The 22,399-nt window shown below is 52.5% G+C and overlaps 1 protein-coding gene across 9 annotated transcripts in view; it reads right to left on the minus strand.

The window, feature by feature from the left end:
• The window catches only part of TSC2 (TSC complex subunit 2), a 31,631-nt gene that overhangs the window by 7,505 nt on the left and 1,727 nt on the right, over positions 1-22,399 (minus strand). For 2 of the 9 annotated variants that reach the window (XM_072982344.2, XM_072982341.2), the window contains exons 3-31: positions 21,810-21,896; positions 20,764-20,874; positions 20,382-20,526; positions 19,343-19,460; positions 18,567-18,627; positions 17,887-18,012; positions 17,344-17,417; positions 16,560-16,686; positions 15,850-15,993; positions 15,373-15,510; positions 14,601-14,704; positions 14,142-14,223; positions 13,894-14,049; positions 13,593-13,709; positions 13,329-13,451; positions 12,729-12,835; positions 12,385-12,523; positions 11,527-11,649; positions 10,492-10,626; positions 10,054-10,243; positions 9,543-9,636; positions 8,899-9,001; positions 8,373-8,467; positions 6,327-6,458; positions 4,895-5,059; positions 3,636-3,788; positions 3,431-3,540; positions 3,120-3,320; positions 2,100-2,315 (exon numbers count right to left, since the gene is read on the minus strand). In XM_072982344.2, the coding sequence (XP_072838445.2) occupies positions 2,100-2,315; positions 3,120-3,320; positions 3,431-3,540; positions 3,636-3,788; positions 4,895-5,059; positions 6,327-6,458; positions 8,373-8,467; positions 8,899-9,001; positions 9,543-9,636; positions 10,054-10,243; positions 10,492-10,626; positions 11,527-11,649; positions 12,385-12,523; positions 12,729-12,835; positions 13,329-13,451; positions 13,593-13,709; positions 13,894-14,049; positions 14,142-14,223; positions 14,601-14,704; positions 15,373-15,510; positions 15,850-15,993; positions 16,560-16,686; positions 17,344-17,417; positions 17,887-18,012; positions 18,567-18,627; positions 19,343-19,460; positions 20,382-20,526; positions 20,764-20,874; positions 21,810-21,896 (3,676 nt within the window). The remainder of the gene's footprint in view (positions 1-2,099; positions 2,316-3,119; positions 3,321-3,430; positions 3,541-3,635; positions 3,789-4,894; positions 5,060-6,326; positions 6,459-8,372; positions 8,468-8,898; positions 9,002-9,542; positions 9,637-10,053; positions 10,244-10,491; positions 10,627-11,526; positions 11,650-12,384; positions 12,524-12,728; positions 12,836-13,328; positions 13,452-13,592; positions 13,710-13,893; positions 14,050-14,141; positions 14,224-14,600; positions 14,705-15,372; positions 15,511-15,849; positions 15,994-16,559; positions 16,687-17,343; positions 17,418-17,886; positions 18,013-18,566; positions 18,628-19,342; positions 19,461-20,381; positions 20,527-20,763; positions 20,875-21,809; positions 21,897-22,399) is intronic. The other 7 variants (XM_078381428.1, XM_072982349.2, XM_072982348.2 and 4 more) reach the window with 5 other exon arrangements.

Consider the following 22,399-nt stretch of genomic DNA (forward strand, 5'->3'; position numbering starts at 1 on the left):
ATTGCTCCAGATGAGGTTTCTGATGCCTTTTTTTTGGTTTGTTTGTTTTTTGGGATAACTAGGCTTTCGACAGGTTGAAAAAATGAACTAACTGGATGGCGGCAGATATTCCACCCCGACACAGGAATGGGCTGTTCTGCCCCTCCGTTCTGCTTGGGAACCTCCCCTTGCCAGCTGAGCAGGACCCCAAGCAAAACTCCCTGAAGCCAACGCGGAGGATGGTCTTCTGTTTTGTGCCTCTGTTGGGTCCACACGGACCCAGGCGGTCACGGACAGACTGGCCCTCCGGGCAGACACACCCACACACCCGGGAACGCCCCTCTGCTCTGAGTACAGGTGACATTTCTTGACTCCTTCGTGGCTGCCGTGGAAGCCGTTTCAACAAGCAACAGTTACAGAAGGTGGAAAAGGCTCTGGAAAGGAAAGAAGAACTACAAAGAGCCACCCTGTCTCTCTCTCTCTCTCTCTCTTATAATGTCTCAGGATGTGGATTTTATCCAGGAAAGCTTGTGTTCAAATATAACAGCCTTTCAGATGCCACAAGATTTTTCTCTTTCGATTTCTTTTTATATTTTTATTTTGCTTGTACTGATAGGAGCAAGAAAATACGAAATGCCAGTATCAGAAGCTGCAATGATACTGACTTAGATTATAAACTGGTTTATCTACCCCAGTAGTCCCAGTTCTAACTGGCAGGCTTTCCTGCCTGAGTAGGAGATACTGGGGATCAAATCTGGGGTTTCCCACATGTACAAGATGTGTTCTGTGACTGAGTTATGGCTACCATCATTTTTTTACAAAGCTTGGCGGTGCCACTGTATTTAAACTGAATATTTTAACCATTTCTTTGCTGTACAGGGACATCTCTAAGTAACCTCCTGCCCTGCCTTGGCCAAAGCCAATTTTGAGCTCCTTGGCCAAAGTCAATTTTGGGCAAAGAAAGGCATCGTTTGGCTTGGATGCCCTTAGGCTTGTTGAAAATGTCCATCTTTGGAGTGCAAGAAGACGGGGGACAGGCAGAAGACACCGACAGGTGGGGGGGCGAAACAGAAGCACGCAGGGGGGGGGGAAAGCCTCCACGAAATCCCCGCAGTGACGCTTCCAGCATCTTCACCACCTGCTACCCACAGCCACCCCTTTCTTGCCCTTTCACGTATACCTGCCCAGGAAATGCTCCTGTACAACCTTTCTTGGGAAATGGTCAGGGACACAGAAGAGAAAGAAGCCACTGTGAAGGGAAAAACCAAGGAAGGAGCTCTATCAAAAATGAAGGAGAAAAGGAGAAATAGATCACATGGAAAACAAAAATGTAGGTTTTGGTGGTAGGTGGAGAGACAGACCGACCAACCGAAAGGAAGGAAGGAAGGAAGGAAGGAAGGGAGGGAGGGGTTGATGAAGGAAGGAAGGAAGGAAGGAAGGAAGGAAGGAAGGAAGGGAGGGAAGGAAGGAAGGGGCACAAAATGCAATGCATCAGGAGAGGTGGCTTGCAAACAAACACACAGGAGAAAAGGAGAGAATGAACAGCTGGCGGCATGGGGGGCCAACCAAGGAGGGAGAGTGGAAATCAAGCAGGAAAGCATCAGATCCTCAAATGGTCAATTCCACTCTGTGATGCAGCCAGCATGGAGGCCTGGGGCGCAGGCAAAAGGGACATTCTGTACATCTCTCTCTCTCTCTCTTACCCCTGAAAGTGTGTAAGCATGTGTGTGTTGTGATTTAACTAATCATAATCAGCTAATTATGATTTAGCTTTCTCTCCAGTATTTTTCTTTCCAGTGTCACCATTTAATCCCTACGTGTACCCTAAGTTGTCTTGACTGATCTTCATTTTTCAGAAGCCAAAAGGGCAAAAAGGGCCCCCAGTGACTGAAGTATCCCAAACAGATGAAAAGCCCCACTTTGAGCAAGAGGCAGAGGGCCCCCACCCAACCCCTCCCGAGGCCAAAGGGAGCTGGCCGCCCTGCGCTTCGCTGGCTCCAAGGCCGCTCGGTCTGGCATGGGTCACACGCACACACCCCGCCCCCCGTGGCCCTCCTGCCTCGCCATCCCGGGTCTCACCCCGAGGGCGTCGGACCAGCCCCTTGCCGTGGCCTCCTCACCTGTGTTGGAGCGCTGGAGGAGGGAGGGCTTGGCCGTGCCGGTGGGCAAAGTGGAGGTGGGCACCGAGAGCGACTTGTACAGGGCCGTCTCGCGGTGCTCCTTGAAGCGTTCGGCCGCCATGAGGGCGTTGGAGAGTTCCTGCAAGGGCATGTTGTTGATGTCCGAGGAGAAGGGGCTAAGCGGATTCTCCAGACTCATCAGCCAGCTGGTGTTCCCTGGAGTGGGGAGAGAGAAGCCGCCGACCACCACTGGATCACAGGGGAACACCAGAAGGGCTCCCAATTGGACTGTGCGCCGGACAGAGCACAAGGTCTCTTCCCCCTCTGCTCCAGGGGGAAGAGGAAGGCCGAGGGGTCCCGTTTCTAACGCCCAAAGTGGTTTTGCAGTGGAACAGAACCACCTCGGGGACAACCTGTTTGCCCCTTCCCTGAAGGGTTTTGAAAGAGAGGCGGGATAGCCACCCGTGTAAGAGAAGTCGCCCCCTTTTCACCAATTCCCAGAAACAATCCCACCTCTGGCCCAGGGAATTTAAGTGTCCTCCTGCACTACAGGAGGGGGGTGGTGGGGTGTCCTTGGGCTTCCAACAGATTGCAAGGGAACCTTGATTTGATTTTACTGAAGACTATTTCCCCAGTTGGACAGATAAAAGAAACCAGAAGTGCCCAAACGGAACCCAACCTGAAAAGAGCTTCAAGATACAGAAGAAATGTGTTTTCCCCCCTCTCCTGAAAGCATCCAACATGTTTCAGCCCATGCTGATTCCACAGCCCTCGTTAGGGCCAAGAAATGAAAAGCACTCTAGCAGAGGTCTCAGAGAGACTGTTCCCGAATTCCACTAAACGGCCAGCGGTCTGAATCGTGGGCTTCTGTCACAACAGAACAAGCTCTTCTTCATTTATGCTAAATGGTGATTCACCCAAAAAGAGAAGTTTTCTGGGCATCCGGCCTTTACACGAGGGGTGGGACCAGATTTACGACGCGCTTCTTCTTCCCGACACGGCAACGCCGGCTCCGCCTACCTGTGGGTCTTCGCACCAGGATCTCGGCCCAGCCCTGGGTCAGCAGCGGGACGTAGGCAGCCAGGTGCGCCTTCTCCTTCTGCAGGGCCCCCTTTTCCGCCCGAGGAGGAGCAGGAGAGCTCTGAGCTGCTTGAGGCCCCGCGCCGGCCGGCAGATGGGAGGCCGCGCTGTCTAAGGCCCCGACTCGCAAAGCGTGGCCACCTGGGGTAGCGAAAGAGGACCGGCTTGGAGACCCAAGACCAGAAGCCCCGGGGTCAAAATGAAGAACCGCCCAGTGCCTGTCGCCGAGCGCCTCGGGAAAGGTTCCTTACCAGACATGGACCTGACTCGGTTGCGGGTTCGAGCCACCTGAGGACCGGCTTGGGATTCCAGCTTGGCAGGGGCCTCCTTGGCCTGTCTCACTTGCCACACGTGGTCGGAGCTGAGGAGCAAAAGCCAAATTGAGACATTCCCCGGCCTCCTCTCCTTTTACCAGACAACCGGGCGAAAAGGGAGGAAAGCCGGCCTCTGGCTTACGTGGATTCCGTGCTGTGCTGGAGGTCGCCGGAGTCCAGGCCCAGAAGGGATCGGGTGCCCGTCCCGACGCTCGTCGTGATTGTCACCAGCTTGTTCCCCACCAGCCACGTCTTCGTCCTCCCTCCGGCCAGGAGGAATTCTCCCACCGGGGACCTAGAAGGGGCCGGGGAAACGCAGAAGACGGTGAGGGCCCAAAGGGAGCAGCACCAACTGCCTGGCGGCCAGCCATCCGGCCAGAGGCGAAGGCCTTAAGGCACTGGCTCTCCCGGCCAAAGGCAGGGGGAGGAGCCCTTGCCGACGGAGGGTTGGCGTAGCTGTAAGAGTTAACAGGTAGGTGGAGGAAGACAACGTCTCGCCCACCAAACTGTTCCTTCAGGTCATCTGTTCTCAAAAGCTTCTTCTGATGGCAGATTCAAACAAAGAATTCTACATAGGACAACGATTTTCTGCTTGCGGGTCCTACCTTGTCAGCAACTCAGCCGGCCAATTCGAATTCCACTAACAACAAATGCAAAGCTAGAATATCCCCACCATAAGAATCAACAGCACTGAATGATCATTAAGACCCTCTCAAAGGCCAGTCTGGCCAGGAGGTCGTTTAAAACCTGGGGGAGGAAACCTCTCAATCTCTCAGCAATGGAGTTCCCACCAAAGGGTTACCCCTGACAAGGAGGAGCGTGTCCAGCCATACGGCATCCCATCAAGACAAGGCAAAGCTCACATGCTCGGCCTTGGTCTGCTATTTCACATAGAGGAACGCAACACTCCAGAGTCCCTTTTGAGTTGGGAACAACTAAACGGAACCATGAACATCAGGGCGCAGAAGAGGAGGTGGACGGCTTTAGCCGGTCTTAGGGCCAGGTTTTTGCTCCCAGGACCTGCCAGGGTCCTCACTCCTTTCCCCTGCAAAACCACAGTTAACAGGCGGGACCATGTAGAGCAAGCATTCCCGCATGACTACAACCCACAAACACATACGTGCTTGCTTGTTCCCCCCCCCACACACACACACACACATGCTGCAGGATTTCAACCATCGGAAGCAAGCAGACCCTTTTAAGTGGGGCTTCCTTTCCAACCACTACTGAAAATCAGATTTTGTGGGTGCCTGAGGGGGGGGGCTAAAAATAGTGTGCTTGAACCAGGTTCTGCAGATCAATAGGATCTGGGCCTCTCTGGAGGGGTGAGAGCGTGGAAAGGGGGGAACAGCAGACCCGTTCCCTCGGGACCCAGCGCAAGAAGATCTTCCCACCACTAGCCTTTTTGGCACGGCGGTGAAGTTGGAGAAGACGTAGCGGGCCATCATATCAAGGCAGGTCTCCGTCAGCTCCAAGTGGAGGTTCTTCAGGTTGTCGTCCGCTTGGGCCACGGAGTTCTCATCAGCAGAGCCCAGGCTGGAGCTGGTGATGGAGGTCTGGATCCGGCTGAAAAGAAGCAGGTTGGAGATTTCAGCCACGGTGAAACATCAAACCCACTCCCCAAGAACCTGGTGAACCGTCTTTGCAATCTCTACCAAGCATGCAGCAAAGGGGGGGGGCGGGAAGGGAGAGAGCTTTGGCGTCATCCAATTTTGCCATCTGTTTAACTGACTCCACGGTGGACATTCTCCAGTGTTGACTGGCGGGACCCCCTTGAAACCTGGATTCCTGAACGTGCGACACCGCGTGCCTTAGAACAGAGCTGTTGAGGGCAAGGGGAACACAACGAACGACCGGCTGGCCTTCCTGTTGGCTCCAAATCGGTACTAGCCAACTCCAGAGGCACACGAGAGGGCACAGGCTGGCTCCCTGAGCCTCTCTCATGAGCGAGTCACCACTGTTTGATCCTGTTTCAGAAGCAGACCTCCAAGAAATAAAGAGGCTACATATGGGGTTTTTAAGCTCATCATATCCCATCACTAATGTCAGAGAACATAAAAGAAATGAGCCCTAACCAGAACCGATCTGACCCATGAACGGCTGGGCCAACGTAACCGGGGCCTCCTCTCTCTCTGTCCAAATGCATGGTGGCTCTCAAAAGTCCTCTGATCTAAATCAGTGGTTCTTAACCTTTGTTACTCGGATGCTTTTGAACTGCAACTCCCAGAAACCCCAGTCAGGACAGCTGGTGGTGAAGGCTTCTGGGAGTTGCAGTCCAAAACTCCTGAGTAACCCAAGGTTAAGAACCAGTGATCTAAAGGACGTCTGCCTCCCTTCCCATTGTGGCTTTTCCCCGAGATGGGGAAATGGACAGCTCGCTGGCTGTTCCCAGACAGCCACTCCAACTCTTATCGAGCACGGCCAGGGTGGCTGCGAGTTCAAGTCTAAGAACATCTTTGGATGTGTGTGTGTGCGTGCCAGGTGGTCTAATGCCAGGTTACTACGCTGATGAGGCCTTCCTAGTCCCATGGCGACACGAAATGCAACTGGACAACGAAGCAACATGGAGTCATCAAACCGAGCCAAACCAAGCCTGTGGCAGCAGACACCCCCCCCCTTGCCCCCTGAAACATGCCACCGAGCCACCGACAGACCTAGCATGGCAGGGAGTGGGGAGGGCCCGACTCTTCAGGCAGGCATGCAAAAAGAAAAAGGAAAAAAAGTGGGGGTGGGGACCATGCACAATGCGCTCACCCAGCCGCCGCCCCCCCCCCCTCGCCACCCTGCAGGCCAGCCTCGCTCCTTGCCCGCCCCCCCCTCCAAGCATCGCTACCTGTGGGCCGCATGGTCCGAGACACTGATGCTGCGGGATCGGAAGGCCTCCACAGACGAGGGTTCTTTCAGCTCTTTCACGGGAGGAGAGTTATTCGAGCTCTGCCTGGCACTTTTGGCTAGTTTAAAACTACTACAGGGGTGGGGGAGCAGCACCAGGCGCGCGCCCCCCCCGCCAGACAAAGAGGAGGAAGGAAACCCGTGGAAGGATGGACGTGGAGGAGAGGCCACAAGGTCCCCGGAGGTGATGGAAACCACGAGGACAACGAAAAGAGCAGGGTGCCAAAAAAAGGAAAAAAAGGGGGGGTGGGGGAAGGAGCGGGTGTTAAAAAAACAGTAACTCAAAAGCACAAATATTTCAAAACCAAAAGCCAACAGGAAGCCAAACATCCTCCCCGCTTTCAACCCAGATTGAGATTAAAAAGAAAAAAAAAAAACAGAATTTGCACAAATTAAAAATAAAAGAGGGCAGTTGGAATCCTCGAGGGTTCAGGGCAAGGGGGAGGGGAAAAAGGCAGCTTGATATGTTCCACGTTCGGCACTCTGTATACGCTCAGAGGCTGCTCCAACTAACCCACCGTGGCACGGAAGAGTGGATCTGAATAGCCCGGGGCCAACTTTCGAAGGAGACTGAGTTTGGGGTAACGCAGAGCACCCCCGGTCAACCATCCAGGCTCTTTGGACTCAAAACAAAATCCTATGAAATGATGGGGGAGGCCTGCCTGTTGGGTAGAGGTCTGTCGGGTGGCTACCTTCTGCTTGATACTCCTGAACAGGAATGCTGCCATGTCAGGGGTGGTGGCGGTGGGGAAAATATCATTCCTCCTGCTGAAAGGAGATGAAACGAATGCATTGACGCAGTCACGCTCTGTAGGCCGGAACGCCCAGTTCAACCTACGCCAAGCACTCTGGAACCCTTTTGTGTTTTCTCCTGGCTAGAAAGAGATTGTGCAAATGCCATTTATGTGCCATCAAAAGTGCCTTTTTGGGCGGGTTAAACTCCCCAAGACACCTCTGGCATGATATTAAAGCAGGCACGAACATTGCAATCTTAGGAACAGTGTTGGTGCCGTTTTCAAAAACCACGCACTGAAACACCTTTAAAAACCAATAGTATTCCAACACAGCGAACTTACAAAAGGCAGGAGAGGGCAGAATCACATTTTACAAGGAAATGATGGATCTACAGAACATGATCAGAGAAGAGAAAGATCCCGTTTGGAGATCACGGCTCAAGGGACTGAGCTCTCGTTTATATACACAAAACACTTCGCACGGCAGTCTTGAGAGTTAGGATCACACCCTTGGAAGGCTTTCAGGTATGGTTGAAAAAAGAAATATGGCTAATGAGCTGCAAGGGGGCAGGAATGAAAGAAAGAAAGGGCCAAAGCACATCTGGGCAAATAGGTTAATTAAGATAGAATCTAAACCATTCCCCGCTTCTCAAATGCCCTTCGTGTAGCAAGGTCCTTCCACTCTGATGGCCTGCCCTGGTTTCTGAAGCCAAATTATGCAGCCAGGTTAGGAGGTGGAAGAGGAGCTGAGCTAAAAACGCTACCGGCCAATCCACGGTTCGGGACACTTCTTTTTCAGACGGCTGCTGTGCCGGTTCTATCATGGACAGGAAACATACAAAAACCACAGAGGCAGCTACAGTCAGAAACACCAGCTGCTGACGGACAAAACACAGCCACGGCAAACAACGCAGGTGGTGTCGAGACAACTCTCGCTCTCTCTAAATAAAATGGGAAATAGCAGCAAAGCTTGGCTTCTTTGCCTCCTCGGCCCGAGGGGCAAAGAAGCTCCCGGTTTGGTGTTAACAAACAGTCAGGCTCAGCCACCGCATGAGGAGGGCGGGCCAAGGAAGGCTGTCGCAGCCGGGCGGAGCGATCCGAAGGGCACAGTGACTTTCGGGGACCTGCAACCTGCGCTCCCTCAGACCGCTTCACTCACAGGAGGCTTCGCCTTAAGAGTTGCCAGGAAGGTAGGACTAGCCTCGAGGAGGCGCCAAGGGACACCAGGGAACGGAGCGGAGGGAGCCACTCACCTCTTTGGCCTCTCGTTCAGACTCGTGCTGCGCCCCCGAAAGCTGTCTTTATCTGGGGTGTCGTCAAAGGAGAGGAGAACGTTCGACCGCAAACCCTGCCCGCCGGGGAAGAACAAAAGGGGCTTTGGCTGATGAACGCCAACCCCAAAGAGCCGCCTTGTCCGGCCTCCAGGCAATAACGGCCTTTCCCCACCCAGGGTCCTGAGCCGACGTCAGCAGGGCCTGAGAGTTGAGAATGACCTCGGACCTTTGGAGGGCATCGGACACACAGGAGCAGAAAGGACTGCCCAGACTGGAAAACACCCGAGGCAGCTGGCCTTCAGGCAAGGTGGCTTCCGGGTGAGGGGGCCGCCCCCTTCAGTGAAATCCCCAACTCTGCTCAGAGGGGTTGGCTGCAATTATCCCCTGCCTTTAAGCAAGCTACTGCAGGCCTGCCTAGGCAGCCGGTCCCTGCCGAGAAGGGTGTGGAGGAACCTGCCGTTTCTGACCTCTTGGCGTGTCTTCCGCACAGCACAAATCAGCTCACCTTGGTAATGTAGGGCACAAAGTCTTTCCGGAAAGGAAGACGGCACTTGATGAACCAGACGGCAATGACGTGGTGAGCCAGGCACACGATGTACTGGTTAAACCTGGAAAGGAGGAAATGAAGACCTTCCGCCAGCGATTCTATTGAGCAGCCGCAGAAAGAAGACCACGCTCCTTGCTCGAGGTTGGAAGGCTAAAAGGAACCCGGCCAAAATGGCAGACGCAGAAAGACCTGCCCGCTGCATTTATTTATTTATTGCCTTCCTTCCTTCATTCATTCACATGTTGTCTTTCTCCCCACAGAGAACCCAAGTCCCTGGGAGCCAGGACTGCAATGGAGGGCCCTTCCGTGGCTCCCAATCACAGCTCGTCACTCGGACGTTTGGTGAGAAATAGGTGTAAGCAAACACCACGACGTCAGAGCCAGCGGAGGCGGCCGCACACCGTGGCTGGGCCAGAGAGGGTGGGCCATGCAAGCTCAGCTGATCGACCCTTGGGGCAGGCAGGATTGGAGGAGAAAGGGGCTGGCCGTCTGAGTCAAAAGCACCTGGCTAAAATATAAATAAATAAAAAAGGATGCCTTTCCTTCTGCCCCAGTGGCCAAAAACCATTCAAGGACCAGCCCTCCCTCTGCCCCAAACTTACTTGGAGGGGTTTGTGTAGGGCAGGGAGATTGCAAACACACTGGCGTATTCCTTGGCTGCGAAATTCCTGTAAAGATGAGGCAGTCGAGCTAATGCTAGATATTTCCATGGAAGGAGGAAGAAAGAAGAGCCAAGTCAGCCTGTGGGCAAGAGCTGGCACAGGCGCAACTGTCTTCTTTACAGGCACCTGGTTGAAAACACACCTGATCTGCACAAGAAGGCGCTCACAGACCTCAGCTTTTAGCTTTGGGCTTCTCTGCCATGAACCAAATCCCTCCCACCCACCCCCGACGGAGGTACAGGTGTCACCTTGTCCTCTCTTTACAGAGACAGGTCCCCTTGGTCCCCAGGGCCGCCAACACGTGGAGGGTCCGACCATCTATGATCTAAATGCCCCTAAAAGTACGACAGGTTTTCCAAGACCGCCAACGGAGCGGCCGTGAGGGCTCCTTGCCCGCCGGTGTCCTCCTCTTTCACCCCGAAAGGAAAAGAGCAGGAGACTCCCAACTCACTCGAAAGGAATTCCAGGAGGGGAATGGCCATGTTGGCCGTGGCCGAAATGTGAGTCAGCTTGACGATCAGCACGGGCAGGGCTTTGATGATCACGTCCGGCATCTCGACGCTGCAGATCGACAGGGCTACCACGCACTGGTTGGCACAGCGGGAAATCAGTCCGTGTTCCAGACAGTAGACCACCTCCCACTGGGCAGGCGGAACGGCGCAGTCACCGGGAAAGGCACACGGCAAAACAGGAAAGGGAACATTAGGGGGAGAAACACTCAAACGGTGGCAGAGGGTTTTTTTCTGGAGACCCGTTCCTACGTAGTAAGGAAAGAAAGCCTCAAGCTGGCACCTGCGCGCCCCCCTCTCCTGGCAGGGCGAAGGCGTAGAGGGTGCTGAAGCCCCACTTGCTGTCCTCCACCAAGTCCCACCCCCCCCACATGCCATACCTGTTTGGCTTTGTCCAGGTAACTGTGGTAGGAGATCAAAGCCATCAACACAGGGACCACTGCCAGGTGCAAGTCGTTCCGGGAAAGCCCTTCCGGGATGCCCCGCAGCCGCTCCGTCATCTTCTTGTCTGTAAGCTGGCAAAGCTCGTGAAAGTTATAATCAATTGTAGCGGTGCCACTATCAGCTAGACCGGTGGCTCCTGACCCTGGGTCACCCAGGGGTTCTTGGACTGCAACTCCCAGAAACCTTCACCACCAGCTGTGCTGGCCGGGATTTCTGGGAGTTGCAGTCCAAGAAGCCCTGGGTGACCCCAAGGTTGGGAATCATCCATCTATACAAAGAGAAGGGAAAGATTTCCTTCCTGGCTTTGCACCGCCTCAAATCCCTGCCGCTTGGGGAGAAGGCAGATCAAAGTGACTCTCAGGGAGACAAACTGCACCCAACCCATTGCTTGGGGATCCTGTGACCCATCAGCCCCATCGCCTGGCACCCTCTGGCCCGTGGGAACCCAGGTCCTGAACCACTTTGTGCTTCTCCATCCTGCCTGTAAATCAAAATGCTCTCAGATCGAAGTCTGGATCTGGCCAGATGCAAATTCAAACCTAGAGGGGTTTTTTTCTGACCAGATGCTAGATCTAAAGACCAGGGCCTGACCGAAGAGCAGGTTAAGCGACAGAGCAAAGGCCAAAGTCAAGCTGAGGGCTTAAAACTGAACCAGAAGTACAGCGGTCAGGAGGGGAGATACTGATCCGTGATCACAGCAGCCTGGATGGAGGAACTGGCATAAAACAGTACAATCTACAAAAGTTCACTTTCCCACCGTCAAGGCAAGTCAAGTCCTGATTCCCCAAACACAGCGGGGAGGTTTCAGAGTATGTTTCCCCAGCTGTAGGGAACCCCACCCAAAACCTTTCTACATGCGTCCGGCTGTCCTGACACGAAGCTTAGAGGGTGTCATTCAAACACGACCGGGAAGGATGAGGCGACCCTCCAGGTCAAAAGCAGCCCAGCCATAAAGCCCCCCCCCCTCTCACCATATTGCAGAGAGCCGAAGACAGATGATCGACGTTGCAAGGGGAGGTCAAGTAGAGCACTTTATACTGCAGAGACTTGGGCAGCTTGTTCAGGACCAGCTTCAACACTTTCCAGTCAGTCTCCTGGGAAAGAAGACAAAACACCCAGGACGAAGTGTGCAGTCAGATTCAAGAGGATTAGGGAGACAGCTGGGGCCCGAGTGCTCTGGATTCCGTGCTTTGCGAAGAATTAGGGGCTCAAGGGCCACCCCTGGAACCTCCGAAGGAAAGGGTGGAGGGCGGTCTCTTTTGCCTAGACCCCAGGGATTTGCCGCCAGAGAGAACGGACAGCCTGTCTGCGCAAAAGAGGTCCAACCCCAAAACCAGGAGACCCCCCCCCAAGGGCTGCCTGAAAGACCCCCACATGCTTGACAAGGTTTGTCTAAGAAGCCGAGTCTGAACCGCTATGGTTCCATCCTCAGCTGTTCTGGATTGTCAAAGAGGTGAATTGCTCTGCCTGGAATTAGGTATTTTTTCATACAGGATCCGATCAAGACCAATTATCAGCATTTGTTTATTATCACTCATGTGGTGCTGTACATTTCATGTGCTTCCCGATACCATGTCGGTAAATGGATCATATACTGTACTGCAGTCTGAGATTTCTCGGTTTATTGTATTGTACTTCGTGCATCATCAAACTCAGAGAAGAAAATCTAACGCTTATTCCCGAAGGCTGTCGGTGAACTTGAAGGACAGCCCCCTCCCGCCTCCGCTGCCATTTTGGCCTGCGGTCGCCCTAAGTTCAGCCCAACGTTGCCCATTACTCAAGTCCCCAACCAGAGAGACCACCCCCCTCCTTTGGTCCACGTCACTCACCTGCTTCAAGCACTGGAGAAGGACCCCAAAGAGCAGCGAGAAGGGCAGGTGACCCGTCCGGATAGCCGTGCCCTGGGAGTGTACGATGGGGCTCCCAGGGGGAGGAGAGAGGGTGCCAGGCGGTTTCTTTTCAGGCTCCCTGGGAGGTGGGACAGGAGACAGGTCTTTCACCCAGCCTCTGCACTGCCTACCCCTTCATGCAGCCCATTCCAAGCGAGAAGCCAGGGGCCTTCGAGGGCTTCAGCGAGAGGGACTCGGGTCACCGTGAAACTAAAGCCGTCCGGCCGAGAGGGCCCCGACAGCAAGCTCAGAAGGGAGAGACACCCCCACCAAAAGCAACGTACATGAAATCGCAGAGGCAGTAGGGGCTGAATCTCACAGGCCCGTCTTTGGTGGCCAAGCCCAGCCGGTGCAGAGAGTCAGCCCGGAGGGAGAGCAAGAAGTCAAAGACCTTTTCAAAAAACACAGAGAGAGCAAGAGAGAGAGAGAGAGATTAGAAGGCAGTTCCTTAAACATTTCAAGGCAAACTGAAGCCGAACTACTTGCAAGGATTTTCTCAGCCCTAAACCAGGCGGTCCTCTGGGGTTTCTGAATGCGTGGAAAGACTCCGAAGAGAAAGGGGTCCCATAACAGCAGAAGAGAACAAGAAACTCCGTCCCTACGGATGGGGGCCAGAGAACTCCCAGTCTGTGGGATCTCCCGATCCAGCCCACAGCCTCTCTTCTGGGACCAGCCCCTCCTCTTCCTTTCACCCCTCCATCATGGCAGCTGGGGGGTGCGTGGGAGTCCTTGGAAACTAGAATAAAAGACTTATAAACTTATAGCTCATGTTGCATGCGCCGTGGCTCATGGAGTGAAGCAGCAGCACCTCTCCTCCCTCTTCCCCACGCGCAACTCTTGCGCTGGGCCCAGGTCGGCCGGTCGGCACACTCTTTCTCTCTCACCTGCAACCGGATGCTGCTGGCAATCTGGAGGCTGTAGTTGTATTTGTAGTGGAGCTGAACGTGATGGACCACCATCTCGTAGACACGGGTGGCGTGGCTGGCTGGGAGGGTGTACAGTTTTGTCTACAAGGACGGGAAAAAGGAACCTGTCGAACTGGCACTAGGGTATCACGGTCGAAGAAATGGGACAGCTGCTCACGTTGCTTCTTTCCCGCCGAAAACTCCCAAAGAGACGACCGCGTCAAAACCGAGCGCAGCATTTACCTGGAGGATGACCAGTAAGCCCAGCACCGCCGTCTTGACGTCCTCTAAAGAGGCGGAATAAGAGAGCAGATCTCTTTCCTCCAGCTCAGCGGGAGGCAACAGCGAATGGGAGGCAACCTTGGCAGGAAGAGAGCAAACCAAACGCTTTAGCAGAAAGGTGTCTGCTTGCCATGACAAGGCTGTCCGACGTCTTGAGACTGCCAGAAGAAACCCCGTTTTCTATCTCAAGCAGGCGCACCCCCCTCTTAGCCAGGGCAGAGTCTTGGCGGCCCTGGGCCAGGGTCCCGAACAGCCACCTCACCTTTTCTATGATATCCAGCAAGCTGTTCAAGTGATGGGTGTTGCAGCCTTCGGCCAGGTCGACCAGCAGCTGGGTGGCCAGTTTGCGGACCTGGGGGTCCTGATCTTCCGGGATGTGAGCCAGCTGGGAGATCACCACCAGGTTAATCAACTCTTCCTGCAGAAGGAGACGATTTTTGAGAGCTGGCTCAGGCTGCCTGATCTTGCGACACCACCCGACCTGTCCCAGAATTGGGAAGGAACACCTACTTCATAGAACTGCCTGTTGACGCTCAGGACGAAAGACAGGACGTGCAAAACTTTGATGCGAATGGCGCTCCGGCTCTCATTTCTACGGGAAAAGAGCAGATAACACTTCTCTGAAAGGAGAGAAAAATATGCTTCTCCTTCTCTGAAAGGAGAAAGGACATGCATTGCATCTTCTTCTCCATATAATGCACAACAAAGGCTTCAAGAGAACAGTTGCTGGCCTCCAACAGATGCTGAAATAATTGATACCCCACCCTTAATATTATGGTCCTGCTCTTGGAAACGGGGGTAACTTAGTCAAAAAAAAAAAGGCACAATTTAACACTTCTGTCATTAATATGACTTAGAATTGATGGGGCTTAAACACAGCCCTCCCTTCAGACGGGGCCAATGTGCGGAAGAGGCTGTAAGGCAGGTGGTATAACAAAGGAGCCAAGGCTCCAGCTGCAAAGGATCTACCTGAAGAACCTCTCCATCAGTCCTTGCAGGTTGTGGATCCAGCCGTCCTTTGCAGGGTGGATGGACTGCGCTCGGTAGGTGATCAGGTTCAGAACAGAAGATTCCTTTTTCAAAAAGAAAACCCAACGAACAGATCAGTGCCTCTAACGACTGAATAAAGGAAAGCCGTAAACGGAGAGACCATCAAAGAAGAAACCGCGGAGAATCTGTCCATGAGTCCTCGGGCTCCCCTCGCCCTCAAGCACTTTGGGTCAAAAAATTCCCTTCCAGGACCCACACTTATGGGTCCACGTATTATTTTTGTCACACACGCCTCTCTGGGAGCAGCTAAAATAAACTCAAGCACTGTGTGCCTTTAGAAAAACACATCACAAAGGAAGCAGTCCCAGACCACGCTGTCGTCCACGGAAGCGTGGCTTAAACCTTGCGCAAAGGGCTGGTTACAGTGGATTCTTTAGTTCTGGTAGCTTGGTTCCAGCTATGTCTTTTCCTTAGGATAAAATACTTCTAGTCCTCCTGCACTGAACAGTCTACTTATTATAGCCGTACTTTATTCATCTCTGTATTTCTTGATGGGTTTTTATGACGTGCACTGGACTACAGTGGTTTTCTAAGCAGCTCTGAGCATGTGGAACAGCAGCTTTTCATCCTGCTCAAGATGTGTTTCTCAAGGGGGGTGGGGTTAAGGTTCAAACACTCTCTATGGAAGCCACAAACAATGGGGAATGGAGGGGGTGAGGTGGGTGTTCTCCCAGATTCCACTGAGTCTTACAGGTCGCTGATCAGCACATCTCTCCACAAGCTCGAAGTATCTGTCCTTGGCTCCATGAAAGTTGTTCTGGTCACACAGCTCTTCCACCGTGGTCAGTAAGTCATGGACTATGGACTTCAGCTCCGGGTTATCTAAGGTCTGGAAGAAGACAGAAGAACCCAAAGGAAGCTCGTGGGGCGGATCTGCCCACGGAGCAAATCCTGCCAGCTCCCAATGCTCTCCCTGCTGACCCTTGCTGGGGGCGAGGGGAGAGGGGAACACAGCCTACATCCTTCCTAAGCGCAACACACACCCAGAGCTGCTAAAACTAGCTGTCCAGGTGACTTTTCCACAACGGCTCTTTCATGCCATTTCAAAGATCTGTCGAAATTCTGAAGTGGGGCAGCATTTTCCTCTCCAGGACGCTGCACGCCCAGGCAAATTCCTTTTCCCTTTTTGGCCTCCCCGTCTGGCCACTGAAACAGGCTCCGTCCTTACCTGCAACTGCTGGAGCAACTGTTCCATTATATCCAGGAGGATGTCCCAGGTGACCGCCTGAAGCTCCTTCCCGTACTTTTTGATGAGCCTCGTGACGGAAAGGACTATTTCGTAGGAGACAACGGCGTTCGGACAACTCATCGCCTAGAAGGGAAACTCTGACGGTCAGGAATTCCCCTCCTACCGGGAGTCCGACTTGGCCAGAAAAGCCAGGACAGGACCGGATTCCCCGTTCGTCCCCCTGGCGGCTGCGCCCGCAGGGTAGCAGCTGCTGTGCAAAATGGAGAGACTGGAGCAAGCCGCTCCGCTGAACTCCTTCGGGGGCACCGAAAAGGAGCAAAGCAAACCAGTGGTCATCCGTGGACAGGCAAGAGGACCACAGCCGGGTACCCGGAGAGGATGCGGCCCAAAATGGCAAGGTTACGGTGATGGCACTGCGGCCTGTTGGGTGGCTCTGCTGTCACAGACAAAGACATGGGCAGGGAAGATGACAAGCCCCCTCTCCTCCCGCCACACATATCCCATGGCTACTATTTGAAAGGATTTAAAAACCAGGACAAAAGCAACCCTTTACTGGATTCCCTCCTGCTTCACATGCCCAAGGAGGCTTTTGCTGCATTTTTATCTTACGTTTTCTCCAAGCGAAATAGTTCACCAGGGAGTGCCTCCCCCACCCTTGTTCCAAGGAGCCTTCCAGAGCATAGAGTTACCTTCAGAAAGGACGGCAGGACCGAGGTTGGCGAGTTCTTGAGTGACGGCAGCCTATGCGCGCCCCACAAGGCCATCCCCACAAAGAACACGGCGCCTCTTAGGAGTACCGCATCTGCCGTGTAGGTTCTGAAAACAAGGGGCAAGGCCAGGCATTCAGGGCACGTTCAGAACGTCTGTCTGAGTCTTCCAGCCTTTTTAAAGTTCACAAACGCTCCTAAATCAGTGGAGGGGAGGGTGCCCGGCTGCTCCGGGAGAGAGACAGCCTCAAGCTTTCTTGGGGTGTGGACAGAAATTCCCCTTCAAGGCCCATCATCTCCACGCTGCTCATTGGCACAGCGCACGTTGTCCTTTGGAGCCACGGATGGTGACAGTAGCAGGACATGAAATCGCAATAAGAGCTTCTCCTCGGGACCAGAAAAGAAGTGGAGGAAAGGAGCTGCAGAGGCAAACCACCTCCACGTTCTCCGAGACGACCACCACCATTATGCGCTGGCCTCAGAGAAGTCACTGAGCCGCATGAAACAAGGCGAGACCTTCCTTGCCTTTAGAACCCTTTGCTCAAGGACATCTGAACGGCACCACATTAGGAACATCGCGATGTGAAGCCTTGTCTGCCACAAGCTTTGGGAAAACATTCCAGAGGTTCAGTGGACGCAGGGTGGCCGGCCACAATCCCTCCACTCCAGGGTGCCCACTCGGGTGCTCTTGCTGTACCTGTGACCCGCGCTCGACCCCTCCCTCCCCAGGGAGAGAAGAGATCACTGCAGGTGAAACGAACCTTACCTGTCTTCCATGATTCGGCACATGTTGTAAATGGCGCTGTGCCCTAAGTGAGTTCCCAGCAAATTGCGCATGAGCTGAAAGCAAAACATGGGAGGCATCGTTAGGGGTTAAGAAGCCCCAGGCGCAGAGGCCTGGAAAGGAAAAAAAAATCCTCCGCTTTATAGCAGAGAAAATGCATAGTCACAGAAACAGGAACCGTGCAGTCTGCTACCAAATTAACTGGTGATGTTAGTTAAGAAAGTTGTAAAGAAAGCTGAAAATTCATCAAAATTAGTTCACGGAGGCTTAGAGGACACAGCAAGAGCCCGGGCTGCAGCTTCACAGCTCCACACTCTGACCTCTGCAGGTCAAAGGCAGGGAATTAGACTAAAGACCTTCTTCTGCACAAAACCCAAGAGAACGCCTGAAAGCCAAAAAAAGGGGGGGGAAGGGGGCCAAACGGGCTTTGTAACTCGAGTAATGGAGCAAGTGCCAAGGTACTTGCGGGTTTTCATTTCTTCACCATTCTGTTTTCCTACGGCCACCCCGGAAACAAAGACTGACCTTCCAGCAAGGCTCACACAGTTCCTTCACGTTGATGGTCCAGCACAAGGTAATGATGAAGGCGCGGAGGGTCTCAGAAGGCAGGCAATTGTAACAGACCACGGCATCCAGAACCTGGAGGGAAATCTGGGAAGACCAAGGAGAGAGAAAGCTGGGAATCACGAGCACCTTTGGGACTTGGGAACGGTCACTCTGACGCCCAACTGAGGCAGAAGGCAAAGAGGCCTGCCCCATAGAGCTGGTCAGCTACATGTTGGCAGCTGACATGGCAAAAGCACGTGGGAGGAAAGAGACAGTGGGAGAGGTCAGAGCAGAAAAGGGTGAGGGCCGCCAAGTGCATTAAAAGCTCATCAATAAGAGAAAAGTGTAGAGACCGTTCCTGGGTCAGGAAGCAAAAGCCAACCTGTGGGTGTTTCAGCACAAGACTGGTGGACGTGTCGACAGAAAAAATTACCTTGAGGAGGCCATGATTTGAGTTGGGCGCCCAAACCAAGAGTTTACAGAGGCCAGAGAAGAGATTATAAATAGGAGAGGGGAAAATGTGGCCTCAAGGAAGATCCTTGGAGAGTATTCCAGCAGGAAGGGAGAAGGAGCAGATCAGTTTGCAAAATCGGGGGGGGGGGGGAATCCCATATTTACTATTACTAGTAATGGTGTTTTAAAATGGCTACAGTATTTACCCGATGACTGACCTCAATGTCAACGGCCGAAGAGGTCTGGATGCACAACAGGCAAATCATACTACAGGAGAAGAAAACATCATTAGGAGTCTGTTTTGAGTTTTAGAAACAATGCATCCGCTAACCCATGAACTCTAGACTGAAATTGCTCAAGCACACTGAGGAGACGCTCCTGATACAGGAGGGTCAGCTGGCAGAATAACCCTCCTCCCCCTCTCATACGCTTGCGGCTGATTTGCAGCCCCCTGGTGTTGCTGCCACCAGCTGACAAGCGCAACGTCACATGGCTTCAATCAAGACTACTAAAAGCACACTACAAATCCATCAGCTAGCACTGCCTGAGCATAGCAACATATCAAGTCTTTGGGGAAGTCACCCTGTCATTTTAACCAGGAGCAGCAAAGTGCAGGCCCTGGCTTTCGAGCGGGCTGTTCTGGCTGCCTCCATCCCTCTTTTTTCCAGCTAAGGCAGGGGAATTGCAGCGGCTGCAAACTTTCTGGAACACTCATTTGTGTATGTGTGTGTGTGTTTTTTTTTTTTTTTGGACCAGCTGCAGCCTTACCGACATCATCCAATACCCCCCAAATGCCAAATGGAAAATGGCCTTCTGGCTACATCCGATTTCATGGCAGCGTGGATGGGGGGGATTTTTGGTTTCTTGTCACTTCCGGCAGCCCCAAAAGGTTCAAGAAAATTGGCCTTCAGACCCGCCAACCTTGCCCGCACCCATTTATCCCACAGTCGGGGCAGCCTAGAATCTGAGGTTTAAGCCTTACTTGACCATGTCAGCAATATGATCATCCAAGTAGCAGCTGTTGAACTTGACCAGGTTAACCAGCACCAACAGGAACTCCGAAGTCAAGCCAACGTGCATCCATCGAAGGACAAACTCAGCTGCAGGAGAAGCAGAGAAAAAGAGCTGGCTGGCTTCGCTTTGCTGACTTTCTGAGCTCCTCAAAGCATTTTGTAGGCATAAGGCAACCCCCTCGGGCACCTGTTGACCAACCCACTATTCACCAGCTGTGTCTCTGTTAAGAGGCTGTAACAACAGCCTTGCTGGATCAGGCCCACGTGATGTGTTTCTAAGAGGAGGCAGCCATGGGCCACTGGGGAGTGTTCAATGGATCCTCACCATTTTTGCATTCTGACGTGGGCATTTACACTTTTTCACAGACGATCGAAATGTATCTCTCTGTCAACTCATCCTTAAAGGGCTAACATAGGCAGGGAAATGAAAAGCCAACAGTATCGCCATGCAACAAAGCTAAGCGCACACTGTCTTGGCTGCCTGTTGGTCCTTGGACCTGTCTTTACCCCTGGGGAATCAAGGCTGCCTGTCAGAGTCCGCAGTACTTGCCTAGATAGGCCACACATCTAACTCGGCACCAGGCGTCAACCTATGGGGTTGCACTGGATAAATATCCTATTGCTGATCTCAAGAAGACCCACCAACTTGCTATTCCACAGTCGATTCAATGGCTTTATTCTCTAGCTGAGACATACAACAGGATACTGGCCTTAGTGCCAGGCTGCATCAGACTGCTGGGACACCAAAATGTAGAAGGGTAGAAATCCACCTTCATCTTAACATGCAAAGCAGATGCCTATTTCTACTCCTACTGAATCGTGAGCCTCCTGCTAAATATCCTGACAGTATCTAGCAGTTTTGATATAATGAATAACACTTTGTTACATCACGAGTAGACGGAATAATCTGTCATCATGACCCGTAATCTCATCACAGGGTCCAGACTCTCTTTTCCCAATGGAAAAGTTCAACACCGTTAAAACAGCAATTTAAGAAAAGGGATCTACCCAGTTCTTCTTCCAAGTACATGATGTATCTTCCATTATCTGTAAGAGCCTTGAACACCTCAAGCCGCTCATGTAAGTCTTCGTTGGAAGGGTAATCTTTGATCACTTTGAAGAAGTGGGCTCGGAGGATCCCTAGTCTCTCACCCTGGAAGATAAAAAGAGACGGTGACTTCTTGAGTCATGGCTACCAACGTCCACCAAGCAGGCTTTCTACGGGCTCACGCGAGCCACGTCAGATCCACCTGCACATCCTGTTTGCTGCCACAGAATTGTCTGCAGAGACTCCTCCAGAATTCTTGCTGTTCTAGTTTCCTTTGGCCAGCAAACCGGGCCCGTTACATTTGAAGGTTTAAGCGTGCCGCAGGTGGACGCCAGGCCTTACCTGTCCTTGAATGATCGCCGTCAGCAGGTGCAACACAGCATGCCTGGCCTCGGCCGGCCGATCCGGCTGCAGCATGTCAGCCACCACCTTCCAGATAGCTTCCACTGCATGCTGAAAGTCCAGAAAAGTTAGAGGAGTCATTGATGCTCATTCGTAACGGCCCACGGCAAAGAAACACTGGCTGCAGCCCTGTCAGTGTGAGTGTAAGATTTGTGTAACCTGTGGCGGATAATGTACGAGGTGTTGAGTTGCTTGGCTGATACATAGATTATGCATTTGGGGGGCACACCGGAGACACATGCTCTGGCATCTGGTCAATTAGCCACAGTAAGATATGCAAACCTTACATGAACACCACTAAAACTCTGCCCACCTTTTTTTAAGCACAACATACATATTTATATATGCGCCTCTTATATAAGCAAATATACCACCAAGGAGAACTTGGCTGTATCTCAGTGCACTCTCTGCTAATTCTGGTTAGTGGTTGCTTTTTGTCACGTTTTTTCCCCCCTAATCAGTCCTAATCAAACAGATTTCACTCTTTTGCTCTGCAGCAAAGCCACTGTAACGGGAACAAAGTAAAACCAATTCCCAGCGTAGTTTTTTTTTTCTGTCTTGGAAGATATAGCGACTGAATCATCAGTATTCTTCCAACAGAGGCTTTAGTGCTAAGATTTCACCCGAATGCCATACGACATCTCACCCAGAGGCTGATCAATGTGAGGTGGGCAAAAAAAGGAGGAAAATCATCTCCTAGTGAGAGACGATGGGTTAAAAAGAACTGCTCTCCTGTTGTTTATCCAAGTCATCACACCCTCAGCTTCCATCAGCCCCCTCCTGCCAGGGGGAAAATACTATACAGTGTTTTTTTTTAAAAAAAAAAATTCAACAACAGGTTCTCCCTACCACTTACACCCATAAAACGATCTGCAGCGAGCCAGCAATATTCATAACAGATGACCAGACGGGCTGAACTGACACGGAAGAGAACCATGAACAACGTTTTCCTCATTCCTTCTGACAGGGAAGCTCTTTGGACTCACCTCTTCAAACTTCTTAGTTTTTGCTACTTCACAGATCTGACTGATCGTCCTTATCCGATTGTTCAAGCCACATTCTGGACTCAGCTCCTAGGAGGAAAAAAAATAGGGCAGCTATGATATTGGTTCCCACGGGTCACATATAGCAGTGGGGCCCATACATGCCCCAGTGAAGAAGGCGGCCACAGGAATCAATGGCCTGTACCACAGCAGGCATCCTTATTCTGCCCTCCAAAGAAACACAAGCAGAGAGGTGGGCCCATACAGAAAGCCATACACACCGACTCCCTCCCCCTCCCCTGTACATACTGGGGCAGAGGAAAGGCAGGAGTAACTGTTTTCCTTCTAAAAGTGATTGTTTCCCTCATTCTGTCTAATAGCTGTGATGGAGCAGAGTGACCAGAGCCCAAACTGCCTTGCTATCTTCCCAAATGGCACCCAACACCGCTTAGCTGAATAAAAGGGAATGAGCTGGAAAACCTGAACTGGGGAGTTTCTCAAAAGCACATTAAAAACTCAGACAAGCAGGCAGGCATTATCTCTAAAACACAGGCAGGTCACAAGGGTGCAAAGAGGCTGAAATCAAAGCACTC

Source organism: Pogona vitticeps, chromosome 13, assembly GCF_051106095.1.
Source record: "Pogona vitticeps strain Pit_001003342236 chromosome 13, PviZW2.1, whole genome shotgun sequence".
In the NCBI taxonomy this organism is placed as follows: Eukaryota; Metazoa; Chordata; class Lepidosauria; order Squamata; family Agamidae; genus Pogona; species Pogona vitticeps.